The 22331-nt window shown below is 44.8% G+C and overlaps 1 protein-coding gene across 1 annotated transcript in view; it reads left to right on the forward strand.

The window, feature by feature from the left end:
- LOC135048515 (oocyte zinc finger protein XlCOF6-like) overlaps window positions 1–18119 on the forward strand; it is a 60123-nt gene extending 42004 nt beyond the window's left edge. Inside the window, exon 6 of the mRNA XM_063955556.1 lies at window positions 15771–18119. Within this exon, the coding sequence (XP_063811626.1) occupies window positions 15771–17713 (1943 nt within the window). The 3' untranslated portion in view covers window positions 17714–18119. The remainder of the gene's footprint in view (window positions 1–15770) is intronic.
- The last annotated feature ends 4212 nt before the right edge of the window (window positions 18120–22331 follow it).

Here is a 22331-nt window from a genome sequence, read left to right on the forward strand (position 1 = left end):
CAAGATTTCAGTCAGAAGGTTTTGCAGTTGTTTTAGGGATTGCTGCAAAACTTCTAGTCGCTCTGGTCTCAAAGCACTGAAAGCATGGTTCAGGGCTGAGAGAGATGCCTGCAGGGCTTGCATAGTAGACATAGGAGGATTTAAAACTAGACAAGGCAAGACTAGACAAGGCAAGACTAGGCAAGACAAGACTGAATTTTTTAAACTAGACAAAACAGGACTGGATTTTTAAACACCAGACTGGAATTCTGCACACTAGTTTCTAAACAGGACAGGATTCTAAACACTGGATTGGATTCTGCATACTGAATACTAGACAGGACTGGATTATAAACACCGGACTGGGTTCAGCACACTGAATTCTAGACAGGACTGGATTCTAGACTAGACACTGGACTGGGCCAAAAAAGAAAAAAGTTTTATTTATTTTTTGTGGTAGGGCTGGTGATTATGTTAGGTTCCTGGTGCTCAGAACAAGGGAGATGTTATGAAGTGAGTCCAGAGCACCAGGGCGTAATGCTGGGAAAGGAGAATGGAAAGGTAATAGCCCCTGGCGCCCTATCTCCGTTGTCTCGCCCGTGCTGTCAGTACACTCTTGCGAGACTATGGTTGCTTGAGCCCATGGCAGCCGCATTTGAAGGGCGGATTACGTCTGCCCAACTTCGATGACCCCTCAGGTCTTAATGAGAGACAAAGAGTGTACCGAGACAGGGTGATAACAAGGGGCCCTCTAACTGAAACAACCAAAGCCAGGGGCTATTAACTAGCCTAAAACCAAATGCATGTGCGGCTTGCCGCCAAAGGAAAAGAACAACAAAGGAAATGCTGACCACACGCCGACACCATACTTTTGTGTACCGGCGGTGACAGCATAAGCAGAACCCTCTGCAAAACACCAGTGACAGGAATAATAACAGAATACAGCGGCCTAGGCCGACGGACGCGGCAGAGCCGCTACTCACGGAACCGGTACAAATACTGGCAAACGGACAGGAACCTCCAATGCTGCCGGCACAGACTCTCAGAACTAGATGACAGGCAGAATCCCAAAACGACAGACCGGTGAACACCAAGAAGCCAGAAACTTGACCAGGCACAGGCAAAGCCACTGGACTTCAGGACAGGAACGCTTAACGGCAGGACACGGGATCAGACACAGGAATCGACACAGGGACTGACACAGGAATTCAGGAACTGGCAGGAACAAGCTCAGAACTCAAGCAGACTGGAAACTTAGAAATATCACCAGCATCTGTGAATTGCAGTCAGCCAGCATATAACAGAGAGGCCGAATTAATAATTTCATACAGCTGCCCTGTTGCATGACTCCAAACTGACAAGATGCAATTAGCAGCCAGGTGAGGCTGAACACATGGGAACAAGCTGCAATTACACAGACTCACCAGCGGCAGCAACCAAGAGTATTCTAAAACAGAGCAACGGGAAATCCTGGCCTGCAAGACAACTTATAAACATAAAATACATAACTGACATGCAAAACAGGAATGAGCCACAGCCGTGGCTCATAACAAGAGGATGCTGGGCGACCGTCCCAGTGCGGAATAAATCTGCAGTACTTGTACATAGTTACTGATGTAGTTACACGAGAGTTGTGTACGGTTGAGATCAGACTGTTTCTGATTTCTGTTGTTCATGCTGTTAACTGGTTTAGTTATATACCATGTTATACGGTGTGTTGTGGTGTGAGCTGGTATGTATCTCACCCTTAATTCTTTTCCTCGAAATGTCCGTCTCCTCTGGGCACAGTTTTATAACAGGTCTGGAGGAGGGGCATAGAGGGAGGAGCCAGCTCACGCCCATTAAAAGGTCTTAGAGTGCACATGTCTCCTGCGGAGCCCGTCTATACCCCATGGTCCTTACGGAGTCCCCAGCATCCTCTGCGGACTAGGAGAAAAAGATTTACCATTAGGTTTAAAATCTTATTGTTATCCTGTGGATAACCTGTGGACCCAGCCGGATAAATATACGTTATGGTAAGAACTTACCGTTGATAACTGTATTTCTCATATGTCCACAGATTTCCACCCTGACGCACTCGATTTGAGAAACTTTATACTGACTAACCTCTTCCCTCTTGCATGGAAGGGTGTGCAAGTGTGTTCTTCTCGCCTGAATAGGGTTCTACATAAAGCTCCTGCCTAAATGCTTTGGAATACAACTGATTTCACTGAGCCAGTGGGCGGGGATATATGGACGAGCCTGTTTCATCCTGGGAGGCCTGAAAGCTTGTGATCATTTGGTGCCAATCCGCTGTCGCTCCATCATATCCCATTGTTATCCTGTGGAAACCTGTGGATATAGGAGAAATACCGTTATCAACGGTAAATTCTTACCATAACGTATATTTAACTAACAATAATGAACAGTGGAGTTTTGGTTCATGTATTGCTCAGTGCATTTAAGCCTGCAGCCCCCGACAAGGGACCCCACTATACTGCAGGTCCTACTCTATTGCTAAAAATAATTACCATAAAAACAGCTATCACATTAGTGTTAAACTTTAGGTTTGCTCTCAGCGGCGGAACAGTGGCCGAAATGCTTGGATTGGTTTTCAGAGCACCAGTCTGACGTATCGCTACATCTTATGTGGCCCTCCAATTCACCAGATCTGGGACTGCTTGGCTGGGTCCAGCATTGTACTGTTGGTTCAGTTCCTGATGCGTTTGGAATGATTGGTGGTTGCTAGGCGCCCTAAATACCTGTGGTCCCGATTTGTCATGATCTACTTTCACCCACTGTTCCGCCGCTGAGATTCTTGGTGTCCAGGCTTCTTCCACTGTAGATGGATACTACTCACTGTCTACAAGGGATCACCAACAAACAAATGCCGGTCTCGGCCACAACCAATGGCTCCCTTTTGCCAGTTGCATCACGTGCACGACCCATGGTTTCATCTGAAAAAGAAACAATATCTCAACAAATTTGCATTGTATCAATACCTCAGACATTCACAATGATCATCCAGTAGTTTTAGTGTCACCATCTACACCCATGTGCACGTCCCGTGTCGTTGTGCTCTCTCTCTCTCTCTCTCTCTCTCTCTCTCATATATATATATATATATATATATGATATTTATATTAAACCTTATTGAAGGCAGAAGGCAAAGACTGGGCACGCTTAGCCCCAGAATACAGCCCATGGCTTCATAGGCGTCACTAGGCTGTGACAGTGAAAGGTGCCAAGAGTGAGCGGAGCGAGCGGCTTTAGGGCAGTAGGAGTGGGGGACTTAATAGACTGGGTATTTTTCCCAGTGGTGGCTGAGAGCTATCAGGTAGGGTAGATAAGAAGCCACTTAGTGAGGAGAGCTCCAGAAAGCACGTCTGGATGGACCACGCTCCTCTTATTTATTATTTTATATACTAACAGGGGTGACAGGTGTTGTACAGCCCTACAAAGGCAGATCCAATCTCTTTCTCATCAGACTCTGCTGTCTTCCCTGCACTCTCACTCAGATGTTCACTGCTGCCAGTAGCACACGTATGAGAGGCAGAAGTATGGCGGCAGCTGTATAGATCCTGATATGTAATTCTCTTTACACACACCATCCTTATTACTATTGAGAATATAGAGGTAAGACACTGATGTAAAAATATGATTTTAATTACCTACCGGTAAATCCTTTTCTCGTAGCTGTTATGCACACCAGTGCCTGCAGGAATGTACTGGTGTCTGAACAGAGAGGGATGCAAAACAAATGAACTAACAGACAGACTGGGAAATATGACATCACGTACACAGAAAGTGATAGGGTAACAAAACCAACACAAAGTGAACAGATAAGCCCAGAGGCTAAGAAACTGGGTGTCTCCCTAGTATTACAAATGCTCAGATGGAAAAAGCAAGATGTTGTGTTTTAATACGTAGAGAACCCGAAATGCTGTTGCTAAGGGCAACAGCAAAACCCTAAAGGGTTACCAACGGGTGTGGCAGCAAACTCCTTGGTCAGAGATGGAATAGTAGACACAAGGAGAGTCTCCACAATCCTATTTCTCACTTGCAGGGCACAGGTTCAGCTTCCTGCCACTAAACTGACACATGGACGCCCTGCACAGTGAGAGAGGATTAAGCATGCAGGTCTGAAAGTACAGCCACAAACCTGCTGGGTTCACAGAATAGCAAAAGAACTTCAGCAGGCTAAACGACTGACTCCAGTCTTACTGCTAGGTCTGGATTGGCAGAGTGTAGTACCAAATCTCCAGGCCTATTTGCAGTAAGCAATAACAAATACAAAGCTACACAGTACTGGCTAATTTTCAGGAACTGACTAACCAACAAAGATTCAGCAGCATCTGCTTAATCTGAGAAGAGGCCTTATAAAGCAGGTGCTGTCCACGCCCCACTCAGACCTCACAGACTGTGAGCACAAAAACCAGCACCGGATCCCCTGCCTGTAACCACTGCACAGCAAAAGACCCGAACTGGAGTATCAGCTGCGCTCAGGTTACTCCGCTAGCACTTGTCTCCCGGTTGCCATGACGACGTGGCAGCACAGGGCAGGAGACCCTAACAGTAGCCTGTAGAAGATGCTGGGATCCATTTCATGGAAATGTACCAAAGCTCCCAGTACAGGAGGGAGAGTGCTGAGGTTCCTGCAGAACTGATTAACCAAACTTGAGGTCCTCAGAGGCCAAAGTATAGAACTTGTAAAACTTAGCAAACGTGACCAAGTAGCTGCTCGGCAAAGCTGAATAGCCGAGACACCCTGTGCAGCTGCCCTGGAAGAACCCACTTTACGGGTAGAGTGCGCCTGAACAGATTTTGGAATTGGCAATCCTGCCGCGGAATAAGCATGCTGGATAGTAATAAATAAAGGTGATTCAGCGCTAGTGACTAGTTAGATAATTATTAAAATTTATTGAAAACATACATTGATTTCTTGTATAATAACATACACTTTACTGTTGCAACAGATAAAAAATGGTGGTACCACGACACAAAAAATGAAATATAAAAATAAAAAATAAAAAGTTCCAAAAAATATATATGTATAGGGCCTAGATCAACACTGCTTATTGGTTGAATAAATTCTTAGATTGCTGGGTATGTAGCAAGATGCCTTATCCTAGGGAAATGAATAACGGTGTTACCAGTTTGCTGTAGTGAGTCCTCCACTCGGTTAGCACTCCGTAGTCATGGGGATTCTCTCACTTCTTTGATTGTCCCGTGCTGGAATTAGTGAGGGAGATGAACCCTGATAGGTCCTGATGCAATATCTTCCCTGGAGTTATTCCATGCGGGTCACCGTTCCCAAAAATGGATAGCCGGCAGATCTTGTAGTTAGTGGATCCCAGTCTTTGTCACCAACGCGTTTCACTGCTGGTGCAGCTTTCTCAAGGTGTATATGCAGTGTAAAAAGAGCCCTTATATAGCAGTGTTGATCATAATCGGCTACAGGTGTGCAGTTTCCAATCAATTCCTAAATTCATCAAATCTAAAAACTAATCTAGTTAAATTAATACATAATTTGCCAGAGGACAGTCCTATTAAACAATAGTAAAAACGAAATGTTGAAATACCTTAAAAAATGATTTTATTAAATTCATAATGGTCACATGATCGTTTGTCCCGGAAGTGGGAAGCGATCACATCCTGGATTCAGGCGTGCGTGTCACCCCTCTATTTCACTTCAGTGAAAGAGAAAGGTTTGTCTGGTCAAAATATAGCACGTGATCGGAGTTCCGATCACGTGACCCGCCCGTGACGTCTCTCTCCCCCTTCGGCGAGAGAGAGGTAATATGTAGTTAGTCAGAATAGGACACGTGATCGGAGTTCCGATCACGTGACCCGCCCGCAACGTCTCTCCCTCGCTTCAGCGAGAGGGGAGGTAAGTCTAGTCAGATAGAGACACGTGATCAATTTTAATGCCGGACAGATTTTCAAAAACAGATGTAAGTTTGTCCAATCACATGACCTTAATCATGGTCAGGACATTAACATACATCCCGTTGTCCAGCATCACCAAGAGCCATCAAAATGTATATATAGGTCTTCATTAGGAAAAAAATATATAATAATTATTATATGGCAAGGGGGATGTTGGAACAAAAATGCCATTTTAATATCCTTCTAACCACATCATTAGCATGACACACATCCAACAACCTTCTTCCCTCCTGGATGATACCACATATTTAGTTTAGAATTTATCATTTTTAATAGATATAAAATAAATAAAAGCAGACCATAGCATCATTGGCTCCATAATAATCTCATTTATCTTCTAATTATAATAACCAAAGTAGTCTCATGCTCATAAATGGTAGTTGAGCATCTTATAATAAATAGGTAAAGATCAAATTCTTGCATATTCATTGGTTCATTCTTCAGTTAAACTCATCTAGTATCTTTTGACAATTTAATGATCACATATAACATGGTCTAGCAGCACAAAAGATCATTATTATTTCATCAGAGATTCCGTCATATGGTGTGATATAAGACACAATAGAGCACAAATATATCTAGAAAATATTATTTCTCATATATATTTTTTATTATTATTTTGTATATGAATTGATCTTTGGTATAATAAAGAAAATCCTCGTGACAGATCAGCTTCTCCACCTCTGAAATAACATCTCCCTTCAGAGAAGTGCATTCAGCTCTAGGGCCTCATTGAGACCGCTAGGATATAATGAATCAAGCTGGAATGTCCAGAAAATTTCCTGTTTGCATAAGCGGGTGTATCTGTCACCCCCTCTCTCAGTTTTCTTGATGTGTTCAAGACCTGTAATGGTCAGGGATGATGGATCTTTGTTATGAAATTTGAGAAAATGTCTTAGGACACTATGGTTGGTTACCCCATTCACAATATTCCTACGGTGCTCCATGAATCTGATTTTGATACTTCTTGTTGTACTTCCCACATAATTCAATTTACAGCTACATTGTAAGCGGTAGATGACCCAAGAGGTATTACAGTTAATAAAACTTGATATTTTTATAATTTTCTGGTCCACAGGAGAGACTATTTCTTTAGTTTTATTGCACGTATGAAGACAGGTTGTACACCGGTTTGCCCCACATTTGTAGAAGCCATTAGTTAATGGAGGTAACCATGACATACCTTTGGTATTATTTGAAGGTATAGTCTTCAATTGGCTTGGGGCTAGGATTGTTTTCAGTGACTTATTTTTCTTGAATATAAATTCTGGATTAGGAGGAAGTATCTTGGACAAAAGGGGGTCACTTTTTAACATAGGATAATTTTGTTTTATAATGGATTTGATCCTTTTTGATTCATTATTAAACTTTGAGATAAAGGCCAACTCTCTATTCTTTTGGTCTTGATGAACAGTTTTGGATTTGTGGACCAATAGTGACTGTCTGTTCATTGCTAATGTTTCTTTCAAGGCAATGTCTAGAATATATTGAGGGTATTCTCTATCTCTGAATTTCTGTATTAATTGGTCTGCTTGTGACAAGAAAGATTCCATGGTAGAGCAGTTCCTACGTAGTCGCATCAGTTGGCCCCTTGGAATGTTCTTTTTCCAGGGGTCATAGTGTGCGCTTTTATAATGTAAGTAACCGTTGTTCCCTACTTCTTTCACAAAATTGGAAGTCAGGATACAGTTATCTTCAATACTAAGGGCTATGTCCAGGAAAGAAATGTTAGTTTTACTAAAGTGAGAGGTGAACTGTAAATTATAAGTGTTGTTGTTGAGAAAACAAACAAACTGTGAAAAAGAATCCAAATCCCCATCCCAAATAATAAAAAGGTCATCTATGTATCGGCCGTAGAAGACCAGCTTCTCCCCGAACCCGCTTTGCCACACAAATCGGTCCTATAATTGGCCGACATAGAGGTTAGCGTAGCTCGGGGCGAATCTGGTCCCCATGGCCGTGCCCATAGTTTGAAGATAAAAAGTGTCCGAAAAAAGAAAATAGTTGTGTGAAAGAATGAAGGATATAGAGTCGACTAGAAATTGTTCGTGTCTCTCGGAGAGGTCATGATCATGGGAAAGTATCTCATGTATAACTTGCACCCCCAAATTATGGGGGATGTTCGTATAGAGAGCCGAGACATCTAAAGTCGCAAATGAATAGGTCGATTTCCACTTAACATTCTCCAATAATTGGAGGAAGTGTGTGGTATCTGAGATGAATGACCTCAACCGAGAGACACGAGGTTGTAGAAAACTGTCGACATAGGCTGTAATTTTTTCCTAATGAAGACCTATGTATACATTTGATGGCTCTTGGTGATGCTGGACAACGGGATGTATGTTAATGTCTTGACCATGATTAAGGTCATGTGATTGGACAAACTTACATCTGTGTTTGAAAATCTGTCCGGCATTAAAATTGATCACGTGTCTCTATCTGACTAGACTTACCTCCCCTCTCGCTGAAGCGAGGGAGAGACGTTGCGGGCGGGTCACGTGATCGGAACTCCGATCATGTGTCCTATTCTGACTAACTACATATTACCTCTCTCTCGCCGAAGGGGGAGAGAGACGTCACGGGCGGGTCACGTAATCGGAAATCCGATCACGTGCTATATTTTGACCAGACAAACCTTTCTCTTTCACTGAAGTGAAATAGAGGGGTGACACGCACGCCTGAATCCAGGATGTGATCGCTTCCCACTTCCGGGACAAACGATCATGTGACCATTATGAATTTAATAAAATCGTTTTTTAAGGTATTTCAACATTTCGTTTTTACTATTGTTTAATAGGACTGTCCTCTGGCAAATGATGTATTAATTTAACTAGATTAGTTTTTAGATTTGATGAATTTAGGAATTGATTGGAAACTGCACACCTGTAGCCGATTATGATCAACACTGCTATATAAGGGCTCTTTTTACACTGCATATACACCTTGAGAAAGCTGCACCAGCAGTGAAACGCGTTGGTGACAAAGACTGGGATCCACTAACTACAAGATCTGCCGGCTATCCATTTTTGGGAACGGTGACCCGCATGGAATAACTCCAGGGAAGATATTGCATCAGGACCTATCAGGGTTCATCTCCCTCACTAATTCCAGCACGGGACAATCAAAGAAGTGAGAGAATCCCCATGACTACGGAGTGCTAACCGAGTGGAGGACTCACTACAGCAAACTGGTAACACCGTTATTCATTTCCCTAGGATAAGGCATCTTGCTACATACCCAGCAATCTAAGAATTTCTTCAACCAATAAGCAGTGTTGATCTAGGCCCTATACATATATATTTTTTGGAACTTTTTATTTTTTATTTTTTATTCTTATATTTCATTTTTTGTGTCGTGGTACCACCATTTTTTATCTGTTGCAACAGTAAAGTGTATGTTATTATACAAGAAATCAATGTATGTTTTCAATAAATTTTAATAATAATTATTATTATAACTAGTCACTAGCGCTGAATCACCTTTATTTATTGTTATATACAAAGGGTCTGACTAGCCCTTCCTATTTCAGCTGCTTGAGGATATACAACACATGTCAGCGCCATCTCTACTTCGGTAGTTTACATTCCATGCTGGATAGTAAGCCTGATCCAGCGTGAAATTGTCTGCTTAGAAGCAGGACACCCAATCTTTTTGGGATCATAAAGTACAAATAGTGCGTCTGACTTCCTGTGACGAGTAGTTCTCTTCACATAGATTTTCAAAGCCTGCACGACATCCAAGGACTTTGAGGTAATTGAGATGTCAGTAGCTACTGGCACCACAATAGGTTGGTTGATATGAAAAGCCGGCACAACCTCAGGGAGAAATATCTGACGCGTTCTGAGCTCAGCTCTATCCTCATGTGAAATCAAATAGGGGCTCTTGTGCGACAATGCCCCCAATTCTGACACACGTCTGGCAGAAGCCAAGGCCAACAACGTGATCACCTTCCAAGTAAGAAACTTTACGTCCACCTCTTGTAAAGGTTCGAAGCAATCCGATTGCAGGAACTACAGCACCACATTAAGATCCCACGGTGCCATAGGAGGCACAAAGGGTGGTTGGATGTGCAGAACTCCTTTCAAGAAAGTCTGAACCTCAGGGATAGCAGCCAATTGTTTCTGGGAGAAAATAGACAAGGCCAAAATCTGTACCTTGATGGAGCCCAAGCGTAGGCCAACACCTGCTTGCAGAAAGAGGAGAAAATGTCCCAGTTGAAACTCCACCGTAGGAAACTTTTTGGATTCACACCAAGACACATACTTTTTCCAAATTCGATGGTAATGCTTAGACGTTACCCCCTTGTATCAGAGTAGGAATAACCTTATTCGGAATGCCCTTCCGTGCTAAGATCTGGCGTTCAACCTCCATGCCGTCAAACGTAGCCGCGGTAAGTCTTGATAGGCAAACGGCCCCTGCAGTAAAAGGTCCTAGCGAAGATGAAGAGGCCTCTGATCCTCCAGCAGTAATGCCAGAAGATCCGCGTACTAAGCCCGCCTTGGCCAGTCCAGAGCAATGAGGATCGCCGGAACTCTTGATCTTTTTATTAGTTTGAGAATCCTTGGGATGAGTGGAAGTGAAGGGAACACATACACTGACTGGAACACCCATGGAGTCACCAGGGTGTCCACCGCCACTGCCTGTATGTCTCGTGAGCTGGAACAGTACCTCTGAAGCTTCTTGTTGAGGCGAGAGTCCATCATGTCTATCTGAGGTATACCCCATCGGCGTGTTACCTCTGTGAATACTTCTGGGTGGAGGCCCCATTCTCCTGGATGGAGATTATGCCTGCTGAGGAAGTCTGCTTCCCAGTTGTCCACTCCCGGAATGAAGATCGCCGACAGTGCCAGTGTGTGTCAGGATTCTTGTTACCTCTGACATTGCAGCCCTGCTCTTCGCTCCACCCTGCCTGTTTATGTAGGACACCGCTGTGATGTTGTCTGACTAAACCTGAATAGTTTGATCTTGCAGAAGATGAGCCGCTTGTAGAAGGCCATTGTATATGGCCCTTAGTTACAGAATGTTTATTGGAAGAACCGATTCCTGGCTTGACCACTCTCCTGTGAAGTTTTCCCCATTGGTGACTACTCCCCAACCTTTGAGGCTTGCATCCATGGTTAGAAGAATCCAATTCTGAATCCCGAACCTGCGGCCCTTGAGCAGGTGAGAAGTTTGCAGCCACCAGAGTAGTGAAATTCTGGCTTTCAGTGACAGGCATATCGGCTGGTGCATGTGAAGATGCGATCCCGACCACTTGTCCAGGAGATCCAGCTGGAAGAACCGTGCATGGAATCTTCTGTATTGTAGAGCCTCGTAGGAGGATACCATCTTCCCCAGAAGGTGAATGCATCAATGAACCGATACCCGGGGAGGTTTCAAGACATCCCGGACCATTGATTGGATCACCAATGCTTTCTCCACTGGTAGAAACACCCTCTGCATTTCTGCGTCAAGTATTATCCCCAGGAAGGGCAGTCTCCTTGTCAGTTCCAAATGTGAATTTGGAAGGTTCAGGATCCACCCATGATCCCAGAGTAGTTGAGTTGAGAGCGCAATACTCTGCAACAGCTTCTCCTTGGAAGATGCCCCTATCAGCCTATCATCCAGATATGGAATTATGTTCACTCTCTGTTTCCGTAGGAGGAGCATCATCTCCGCCATGACCTTGGTGCACACCCTCGGTGCTGTGGAGAGGCCAAATGGCAACGTCTGGAACTGATAGTGACAGTCCTGTAGTGCAAACCGTAGAAAGGCCTGGAGAGGTGGGATCAGATCGGAATGTGATGGTACGCATCCTTGATATCAAGGGATACTAGGAATTCCCCCTCCTCCAGACCTGAGATCACCGCTCTCAGAGACTCCATCTTGATTTGGAAAACCCTCAAGTAGGGGTTCAACAATTTCAGGTTCAATATAGGCCTTACCGAACCGTCCGGTTTTGGTACCACAAACAGGTTTGAGTAATAACCCTTGGTTTTTGGGTGAGGTGGAACTGGAACAATGACATTTGTTCGTACCAATTTTTTAATGGCTTCCTGTAGGATAGCACTTTCTGTCAGCGAAGCTGGTAAGCCTGATTTGAAGAATCTGTGAGGTGGGAGTTCCTGAAACTCCAGTCTGTACCCCTGGGTAACAATATCCGTCACCCAGGGGTCTAGGCATGATGACGCCCAGCTGTGACTGAAATCTTAGTCTCGCACCCACCTGCCTGATCTTCAGGCTGGGAGGTACACCATCATGCTGAATATTTGGAGGAAGCAGAACCTGGTTTCTGTTCCTGGGAACCTGTTGGTGCAGGTCTTTTGGATGTTCCCTGACCTCCTCTAAAGAAGGTGGGAGGGGGTTTGGATTTTTAAAATTTTGCGGTCCAAAAGGACTGCAGTATAGGATAAGATTTCCTAGCTGGGGCTGCTGCGGAGGGAAGAAATGTCGACTTACCCGCTGTCGCCGTGGATTCCACGCATCCAATGCGTCCCTAAATAGTGCCTGACCTGTGAATGGCAGGAACTCCACACTTTTCTTGGTTTCTGCATCCGCAGTCCATTGGCGTAGCCAGAGTCCTCTGCATGCCGAGACAGCCATGGAAGTAGCAGGCCAATGTCCTTCATGTTCTCCACCATGAAACCTGCAGAATCCTGTATGTGATGTAATAACAAGTCAATGTCACTCCTATCCATAGTATCTAAGTCCTCTAGTAAGGTGCCTGACCACTTTACTATGGCTTTAGAAATCCACGCACAAGCAATAGTGGGTCTTAAAGCCACGCCTGTAGCAGTGTATAGTGATTTGAGCGTAGTCTCAATATTGCGTCAGCCGGCTCCTATAAGGCGGTTGAAGCAGGGACAGGTAAAACCATCTTTTTAGACAGCCTATATACAGAAGCGTCTACAATAGGTGGGTTTTCCCACTTCTTTCTATCCTCTTTTTGGAAAGGGAAAACAAAGAGAATTCTTTTAGTGATCTGGAATTTTTTCTATGGGTTTTCCCAGGATTTTTAAAACAAGGAGTTTTAACTCCTTAGAAGCAGGGAAGGTAAGCGAGGATTTCTTATTTACTGTAAAATAAGATTACTTGTTCCAGAACCTTCTCAGAAATATGCAAAACATCCCTAATGGCTTCAATCATTAGCTGCACCTCTTTAGCAAGGGATGCATCCCCCCTGCATATCCCCATCACCGTCCCCTGTATCAGAGTCGGTATCAGTGTCAGCTTGCATTATCTGGGCAAGTGTATGTTTTTGTGGGTATGTAGGTGGGGTTTTAGATGAAGTAGTGGGAGCTGAATACTTCAAACCCACTACAGATTGTCTCAAAAACTGCGTCTCTTTCTCAGTATGTGACATCCTTGTTGAAATCTGGGATATCATTCCCCTTAAAGTATCCACCCATGGGGGTTCGGAGTCAGAAGGGTGAGACAGCACATTGCAGTCCTGAGTACATGGAATAGACTCCTCAGGAGAAGATAAACACCCTGCAGCACAGGACACAGAGTCCTTAGACATGGTAATGTGGATACACACACACAGGAAAATGTCAGACACAGTTTCCCCCAGAGTACCTTCAGAGAGTCACAGAGTATAAGGAGCCAGCCACACAGCGCCCCTGCAGACAGTTATTATGATAAAAGCCCGGCGCTGACTGACTAACCTTAATAGGGAGGGCAGTGCTCCCTGTCAGTGTCCTAGTTCCTATGATCTGCAGAGAGAAAATGGCGCTGGTGAGTACTGGATCCGCTCTGAGAGGAAGCCCCGCCCCTTGTAATGGCATGCGGCTTCCTGCACTAATTGTTTATACTGGCCTGAGGGTTTTAGTGATAACAGGGGGATTAGCCCCTGTTAGCTGTGTGACCAGTGTAGGGTTTATCCACGCTGGCTGAGGACGCCCCTCAAAGCACCTACACTGTGTGTTGCTGAGCCTTCCTGGAGCGCAGCCTGTCAGAGCTACGCTCCCACCCTTGTGCCGCCATACCCTGCCGCTAACTGAGACGCTGGTGCTGTACTCACCACTTTTCCTTCTTCTGGCTCTGTTAGGGGGGTGGCGGCCGTGCTGCGTGAGTGAGCAGTCACCTCGTGGGCTTGCGATCAGCACCCTCAGGAGCTCAGTGTCCTGTCAGCGGAGTAGGGAACCATTAACTCTTCTGGAAGTTGGTTCCTATTCCCGACCCCCCCTAAGTCCCACGAAGCAGGGAGGCTGTTGCCAGCAGCCTTCCTGTAACCTAACTAACTCTAGAAAATAAACACCTAAGAAAACTCCTAGGAGTTCCCCTAGCTGTGACCGGCTCCTCCGGGCACATTTTCTAAACTGAGTCTGGTAGGAGGGGCATAGAGGGAGGAGCCAGCCCACACTATTAAACTCCTAAAGTGCCAGTGGCTCCCAAAGGACCCGTCTATACCCCATTGTACTAAATGGACCTCAGCATCCTCTAGGACGTAAGAGAAAGTAGATTATAACTTAGGGTGTGCCGACCTGAAGCTGCTAACACTTTATTAACACTTATGATTTTCCCTATCACTTTGTATATATTTTTGTATTTTAAACACACTTCACTTACATAGTACTTATGTGCTTCTTATTAACCCTTAATAATTTTCACCTGTGTGCTGACCTGGGGTAGCCGACCTGTGCCGACGTGATGGGGTCCTGCACCCCGGACCCATACCTAGTATTAGGGACCCCCAGTGATGGAGACGCCTTGCCGATCGACCTGGGGGCTTAACCCTATATCTGCAGTTATACGCAACTAAGATCTCCGTATTATCTGATTATTATGTAGTATTACTTTTCACTCAGTGTGCATTAGGGAACACAATTTTTTTTATTACACAGAATTACCCCACCCTTTTAGCACCTGAGTGACATCACAATCTGATTGAGCAGCTTACCAATATATGTACATTGTATTTAGAGAGGCATGGATGGGTCAGCATTAGGAGGGATTGCTGACTTGTGCCATTGGAGAAGTTAGGGGTGTCTCTAGGTAAGCTGGTTCTCAGATGCTGTAGGAGCCATTATCATGTGGCCTTACACTGGGCATTCAGACCCAGACATAGGTGTAATTAATTATGGAGTGGGTGTGGGGTGCGGTGGCCCCTATGTCGGTATGGCTGGGCGGCTTCAGGTCAGCACACCCTAACACTTTATTAACACTTATGATTTTCTCTATCACTTTGTATATATTTTTGTATTTGAATCACACTTAAATCTTACACAGAATTACCCCTTCCTTTTAGCACCTGAGTGACATCACAATCTGATTGAGCAGCTTGCCACTATATGTGCATTGTGACTTAGCAGATGATGATTACAGGGTATCATATGGTGTATTGCATGTAAAGTACCTTGTTCCACACCTATTCTCTTGTAGCAATATACCTTATATAAGGGTGAGTAACACGTGTACAGGCTTACCAGCGTATGAGCACACACATAAAGGAATGCTACCTTACCAATGCTTCCAGGAGTAACGTTAGGAGACATTTTTCTGATCCATCAGCTCATATGACTGATGTTATTGTTCATCTAGAATCTCCAATTCATACGATATGTTCCCCATCCATTGTTTTACATTGGTGCTGGCATAGGACTTGGCGAGTGACTACATCTCCATTTATACTTCATGGTTAGTTACCAGTACAAGAGAGAGATATATCTAAGTCTTATTATAATATTACATTTGTTATTGTGAGTGTTCTCAGGAGGGTAGATACAATGATAGTCTGAGACACAATATTATAAAGCCTTCATTAAAAGTTATGTTTTATTATACACACACATTTTTAAGTGTCCCAGAGAGTCATCTCCTATTGTTTACAAGATTAATATTGTTACAGAAAAGTTACATTTCCATTATGTATTTTTTTCCAGCAGATGGACACACAAGCAGGAATATCTCAGAAGGATATCTAATGTTATCCCCGGATTGCGAAATAAGAGATAATGACAGTAGACAGGATTCTCCAGGAGATAACCCCATTACCCCAATTATACATCTAGCTCTATCAGCTGGTCCCCCTGATCCTAGGAAATGTTCTCCTGATCACTCTGATATTGGTGCATCTGTTACAGCTCTGAGAGTAGATACAGAGTTTCCATGTGCTATAGATGCCAAATGTGTTACACAGAATACAAAGCCTATTAACCCACACACAGGTAAGGCAGGTGGAAGGCCACTGATATGTTCAGAGTGTGGGAAATGTTTTACAAATAAATCATATCTTGTTATACATCAGAGAAGTCACACAGGTGAGAAGCCATTTCCATGTTCTGAGTGTGGGAAATGTTTTGCATACAAATCATATCTTGTTAGACATCAGAGAAGTCACACAGCTGAGAGGCCATTTCCATGTTCTGAGTGTGGGAAATGTTTTGCATACAAATCACATCTTGTTAAACATCAGCAAAGTCACACAGGTGAGAAGCCATTTCCATGTTCTGAGTGTGGGAAATGTTTTGCACACAAATCAGATCTTGTTATACATCAAAGAAGTCACACAGGTGAGAGGCCATTTTCTTGCTCTGAGTGTGGGAAATGTTTTACAAAGAAATCATATCTTGTTATACATCAGAGAAGTCACACAGGTGAGAAGCCATTTCCATGTTCTGAGTGTGGGAAATGTTTTGCATACAAATCATATCTTGTTAGACATCAGAGAAGCCACACAGCTGAGTGGCCATTTCCATGTTCTGAGTGTGGGAAATGTTTTGCATACAAATCACATCTTGTTAAACATCAGCAAAGTCACACAGGTGAGAAGCCATTTCCATGTTCTGAGTGTGGGAAATGTTTTGCACACAAATCAGATCTTGTTATACATCAAAGAAGTCACACAGGTGAGAGGCCATTTTCTTGCTCTGAGTGTGGAAAATGTTTTATCCAGAAATTACATCTTGTTATACATCAAAGAAGTCACACAGGTGAGAAGCCATTTCCATGTTCTGAGTGTGGGAAATGTTTTGCACACAAATCAGATCTCGTTAGACATAACAGACATCACACAGGTGAGAAGCCATTTTCTTGCTCGGAGTGTGGGAAATGTTTCGCACTCAAATCAGATCTTGTTTTACATCAGAGACATCACACAGGGGAGAAGCCATTTCCATGTTCTAAGTGTGGGAAATGTTTCGCAAACAGATCAGATCTTATTAAACATCAGAGACGTCACACAGGTGAGAAGCCATTTCCATGTTCTGAGTGTGGGAAATGTTTCGCACACAGATCAGATCTTATTAAACATCAGAGATGTCACACAGGTGAGAAGCCATTTCCATGTTCTGAGTGTGGGAAATGTTTTGCACGCAAATCATATCTTGTTATACATCAGAGACGTCACACAGGTGAGAAGCCATTTCCATGTCCTGAGTGTGGGAAATGTTTTGTACACAAATCAGATCTTGTTATGCATCAGAGAAGTCACACAGGTGAGAAGCCATTTCCATGTTCTGAGTGTGGGAAATGTTTCGCACACAGATCAGATCTTATTAAACATCAGAGATGTCACACAGGTGAGAAGCCATTTCCATGTTCTGAGTGTGGGAAATGTTTTGCATACAAATCACATCTTGTTATACATCAGAGACGTCACACAGGTGAGACGCCATTTCCATGTCCTGAGTGTGGGAAATGTTTTGTACATAAATCAGATCTTATTATACATCAGCGAAGTCACACAGGTGAGAAGCCATTTCCATGTACTGAGTGTGGGAATTGTTTTGCACACAAATCAGATCTTGTTAAACATCAGAGACGTCACACAGGTGAGAAGCCATTTTCTTACTCTGAGTGTGGGAAATGTTGTTTAACCACTTAACTATTTATTTAGTAAAAAAACGCTTCCGGTCCCTCTGACAGCAGCAGCAGAGGGAAGTTTATCTTCCCTGCCGCTGCTAACACTATCTGACTGGTCGCATCCCGTGCCACCAGGTCAGATAGAGCACTTGCAGGCATGGTTAAGTAAATCACATCTTGTTAGACATCAGCGAAGTCACACAGGTGAGAAGCCATTTCCATGTTCTGAGTGTGGGAAATGTTTTGTACACAGATCAGATCTTGTTAAACATCAGGGACGTCACACAGGTCAGAGGCCATTTCCATACATAAATCAGCACAATAGAAATCACTCAGGTGAGAAACCATTTTAAACTTCTGCAGTATACTTATCATTGCCATGCGATGTTCTTCAAGGTTCTTTCTCTTATGTCCTAGAGGATGCTGGGGACTCCGTAAGGACCATGGGGTATAGACGGGCTCCGCAGGAGACATGGGCACTCTAAAGACTTTAGATGGGTGTGCACTGGCTCCTCCCTCTATGTCCCTACTCCAGACCTCAGTTAGATCCTGTGCCCAGAGGAGACTGGATGCACTGCAGGGGAGCTCTACTGAGTTTCTCTGAAAATACTTTTTGTTAGGTTTTTTTATTTTCAGGGAGCACTGCTGGCAACAGGCTCCCTGCATTGTGGGACTGAGGAGAGAGAAGCAGACCTACTTAACTGATAGGCTCTGCTTCTTAGGCTACTGGACACCATTAGCTCTAGAGGGTCGGAACACAGGTGTCGTCATCGCTGTTCGTCCCGGTGCCGCACCGCCGTCCTCCTCAAAGAGCCGGAAGATAGAAGCCGGGTTAGTATAAGAAGAAAGAAGACTTCAAAGGCGGCAGAAGGCTTCAGATCTTCACTGAGGTACTGCGCAGCCATTGCTCCCCACATACATATAAGGCAATGTAAGGGTGCAGGGCACGGGGGGGGCGCCCTGGGCAGCAATATTAACCTAAAGGGACACTGGCTAATATATTAGATACTGCGGAGGCAGTATATTGAAAACCCCCCGCCAGTATAAAGAATCTGAGCGGGACCGAAGCCTGCCGTTGAGGGGGCGGAGCTTGCTCCTCCAGCATTAACCAGCACCATTTTTCTCCACAGCAAACTACAGAGAAGATTCTCCCCTGCTGAGCAAGTACAGAGGGCAAAAAAGAGGGAGGCACATGTAATTGGCGCAGTGAGTGTATTATTTATTCTATAAAATAGCACTGTACAGTCTTGGATTTTATTCCAGTGTCCAGTGGCGCTGGGTGTGTGCTGGCATACTCTGTCTCTCCAAAGGGCCTTATTGGGGGCTGTCCCCATAATTGTATATCCCAGTGTGTGTGGGGGTGTCAGTACGTGTGTGTCGACATGTCTGAAGTGGAAGGCTCATCTAAGGAGGAGGTAGAGCAGATGATTGTGGTATCTCCGTCGGCGCTGCCGACACCTGATTGGTTGGATATGTGGAATGTTTTAAATGCATATGTGTCTTTATTACATAAAAGATTGGACAAAGCAGAGTCCAGAGAAAAAGCAGGGAGTCAATCCATGGCTTTGACTGTGTCACAAGGCCCTTCGGGCTCTCATAAATGTCCCCTGTCCCAGGTAGCAGACACTGATACCGACACGGATTCTGACTCCAGTGTCGACTACGATGATGTGAGGTTACACCCAAGGGTGCCCAAAAGTATTCATTATATGATTATTGCTATAAAAGATGTTTTGCATATCACAGAGGACCCCTCTGTCCCTGACACGAGGGTATGCATGTTTAAGGAGAAGAAACCTGAGGTAACCTTTCCCCATCTCATGAGCTGAACGCTTTATTTGAAAAAGCTTGGGAAACTCCAGACCAGAAACTGCAGATTCCCAGAGAATTCTTATGGCATATCCTTTCCCCACACAGGACAGGTTACGTTGGGAATCCTCACCCAGGGTAGACAAGGCTTTGACGCGCTTGTCCAAAAAGGTGGCGCTACCGTCTCCAGACACCGCAGCCCTCAAGGATCCTGCTGATCGAAGACAGGAGACTACCTTAAAATAAATTTATACACATATGGGTGCTTTGCTCAGACCGGCAGTAGTGTCGGCATGGGTGTGTAGCGCAATAGCAGCGTGGGCATATAATTTGCAATGGGAGTGAGAGAAAGCTCTCTCTCCCATTGCCAGTACTTGTACTCTCTAGCTCTGGGCGCACCACCAATAAGGACTACTATCGAAAGATTGTATCTCCCTTTCTTATAGTTTAATTGTCCGCCTTTGGTTTTTTTCAATATTAGCAACAACCTATTACACACCAGTGCCCAGTCGCTCTTTTTTCTGTATATGGGCATATAACTTGTCATCTGACATTGACACCCTAGATAAGGGTAGCATTTTATTGACCTTGGGTCATATTAAAGACGCAGCGTTATATATAAGAGACGTTGGGCTGTTGGGTTCAAATGCCATGGCAATTTCTGCTAGACAAGCCCTGTGGAACCGCCAATAGACGGGTGATGCCGATTCAAAGAGACATGGAAACTTTGCCTTACAAGGGTGAGGTTTTATTTGGGGAGGGCCCTCGCGGACCTGGTTTCCACAGCTACTGCGGGTAAATCTTTTTTGCCTTATGTTCCCCCACAGCAAAAGAAAACACCTCAATATCAGATGCAGTCCTTTCGGTCGCATAAGTCCACAAGGGGTCGGGGCTCTTCCTTCCTCGCCAGAGGTAAGGGTAGAGGGAAAAGAATGCCGGCTACGGCTAGTTCCCAGGAACAGAAGTCCTCTCCGGCTTCTACAAAATCCACCGCATGATGCTGGGGCTCCACTGCGGGAGTCCGCGCTGGTGGGGGCATGTCTTCGACTCTTCAGCAAGGTCTGGGTTCTGTCAGATTTGGATCCTTGGGCAATAGAAATTGTATCCCAAGGCTACAAACTGGAATTCGAAGAATTGCCTCCTCGCCGATTTTTCAAGTCGGCTTTGCCAGCTTCTCCCCCAGAGAGGGAAATAGTTTCAGCTGTAATACAAAATCTGTGTCAACAGCAAGTGATTATAAAGGTTCCCCTAATGCAACAGGGGAAAGGGTACTATTCAACCCTATTTGTGGTCCCGAAACCGGATGGCTCGGTCAGACCCATTCTGAATCTAAAATCCCTAAACCTGTATCTAAAAAAGTTCAAATTCAAGATGGAATCTCTCCGGGCAGTGATCTCCAGCCTGTAAGGGGGGGATTTTATGGTATCACTAGACATAAAGGATGCATACCTTCATGTCCCCATTTATCCTACTCAGGTGTACCTGAGATTCGCTGTACAGGACTGTCATTACCAGTTTCAGACGTTGCCGTTTGGGCTGTCCACGGCCCCAAGGATTTTCACCCAGGTAATGGTGGAAATGATGTTGCTCCTACGCAAGCAAGTAGTCACAATTATCCCATACTTGGACGATCTCCTGATAAAAGCGAGATCGAGAGATCAGTTGCTAAAAAGCGTGTCACTCTCCCTGAGAGTGCTGCAGCAACACAGCTGGATCCTAAATCTGCCAAAGTCGCAGTTGATTCCAACGACTCGGCTATAATTTTTAGGCATGATTATGGACACGGAATAGAAGAGGGTTTTTCTCCAAATTGAAAAAGCCCAGGAACTCCAGAGCATGGTCAGAGACCTGCTAAAGCCAAAAAGAGTCAGTTCATCAATGCACTCGAGTGCTGGGAAAGATGGTTGCGGCCTACGAGGCCATCCCCTTCGGCAGGTTCCATGCGAGGACTTTTCAGTGGGACCTTCTGTACAAGTGGTCATGGTCCCATCTACAAATACATCAGAGAATAAGACTGTCCCCCAGGGCCAGGGTGTCTCTACTGTGGTGGCTGCTCACCTTCTAGAGGGTCGCAGGTTCGGCATTCAAGACTGGGTTCTGGTAACCACGGACGCGAGCCTCCGAGGATGGGGAGCAGTCACACAAGGAAGAAATTTTCAGGGACTGTGGTCAAGCCAGGAGGCTTGTCTACACATCAACGTGCTGGAATTAAGGGCCATATACAACGGCCTACGACAAGCGGAGACTCTTCTTCGTGACCTACCTGTTCTGATTCAATCAGACAACGTCACAGCAGTGGGACATGTAAACTGCCAAGGCGGGACAAGGAGCAGAGTGGCAATGGCGGAAGCCACCAGGATTCTACGCTGGGCGGAAAATCACGTAAGCGCTCTGTCAGCATTATTCATTCCGGGAGTGGACAACTGGGAAGCAGACTTCCTCAGCAGACACGATCTCCATCCAGGAGAGTGGGGACTTCATCAAGAAGTTTTTGCAGAGATAACAAGTCGTTGAGGGCTTCCTCAAATAGACATGATGGCATCACGCCTCAACAAGAAACTTCGGAGGTATTGTTCCAGGTCAAGGGACCCTCAGGCTGTAGTGGTAGACGCCCTGGTGACACCTTGGGTGTTTCCGTCGGTCTATGTCTTCCCTCCTCTTCCACTCATCTCAAAAATATTGAGAATCATAAGACAAAAAAGTGTCCAGACAATAGTCATTGTTCCGGATTGGCCCCGAAGGGCCTGGTATTCAGATCTTCAGGAAATGCTCACAGAAGATCCGTGGCCTCTTCCTCCCAGGGAGGACCTGTTGCAGCAGGAGCCCTGCAT

Source organism: Pseudophryne corroboree, unplaced genomic scaffold (genome assembly GCF_028390025.1).
Source record: "Pseudophryne corroboree isolate aPseCor3 unplaced genomic scaffold, aPseCor3.hap2 scaffold_974, whole genome shotgun sequence".
In the NCBI taxonomy this organism is placed as follows: Eukaryota; Metazoa; Chordata; class Amphibia; order Anura; family Myobatrachidae; genus Pseudophryne; species Pseudophryne corroboree.